The sequence below is a fragment of the Rhizopus microsporus genome (assembly GCF_002708625.1).
Source record: "Rhizopus microsporus ATCC 52813 unplaced genomic scaffold scaffold_41, whole genome shotgun sequence".
In the NCBI taxonomy this organism is placed as follows: Eukaryota; Fungi; Mucoromycota; class Mucoromycetes; order Mucorales; family Rhizopodaceae; genus Rhizopus; species Rhizopus microsporus.
In genome coordinates, this window is record NW_019671956.1 from 13,509 (window position 1) to 14,469 (window position 961).

Genomic DNA, 961 nt, shown 5'->3' on the forward strand with positions numbered 1-961 from the left:
ATTTAACTTTCCTGCCACTCAGTCTCTTTTATTTCACTTTTCCCACTGCCATCTTTCTTTTGTATGCTGGAGAGAAGTGGGCGACAAGCAATGGTGAATGGTGGTGAATAGTGGTGAATAGTGGTGAAGAGTGGTGAATAGTGGTGAAGAGTGGTGAAGAGTGGTGAAGAGTGGTGAAGAGTGGTGAAGAGTGGTGAATGGCGAATGGCGGTGAATGACGGTGAATGGTGGTGAATGGTTGCCTTATTTGGAAATAATACCTCCTTAAGCATTTGCCAAATAATGTAACCATTCATCACCATTCACAGAAGTTCAGAAGTGTGGTACTCAGTTGTGTCTTATACTTTTCTAGTATCGATCTTTGTCAGTTAGGTTAACTTCGTTGCTGGCTAGTAAGCTTGGATATTCATAGCGATAAGCAATAGTGAATGGTGGTGAATGGTTATCTTATTTGATAAATGCTTAAGGAGGTATTACTTCCAAATAAGGCAACCATTCACCACCATTCACCATCTCTTTCCGGAGAAACACTTTAAATATTTTTTATTCATTCATTCAAAAATGAAAAAGACATTGTCTCTGTTCTAAGAAAATTCGTATGGCCCATTGAAATAGCACATCTATCATTGTAGAGTTTTGAAAGGAAGTAAATATCATCCAAATGGTCTAGAAAATTTAGAAGCATATTGGTACTATATGGTATTTCAATGTTGAAAAGCTCAATAAATGTATATATTTTATGGTGGGAAAGAGACATGGCATAAAACGTCAAGTTTGGCCCTTTTTTCAAATATTTAGAAACAGAGTTTGGGTATAGAAATTATGCTTACCAACTGCCTGGAAAGCTATACCAACTTCCAGATTGTTCTTATCCAGCAATTCCTTTATGTATAATGCCACACGGCACAGATCTTTCCTGGTAAGATTCTTATTTGCTTCAGCCGTCTTAATTTCACCTACA

General features: G+C 37.3%; 1 protein-coding gene across 1 annotated transcript; it reads right to left on the reverse strand.

Annotated features, from left to right (window-relative positions):
- Window positions 1–7: 7 nt before the first annotated feature.
- RHIMIDRAFT_296055 (uncharacterized protein) lies at window positions 8–416 on the reverse strand (the record flags this gene model as incomplete). The annotated part of the gene is made up of 1 exon (XM_023614237.1): window positions 8–416. A coding segment is annotated over exon 1 (294 nt), but the record flags the coding sequence as incomplete, so codon positions are not given.
- Window positions 417–961: the final 545 nt, after the last annotated feature.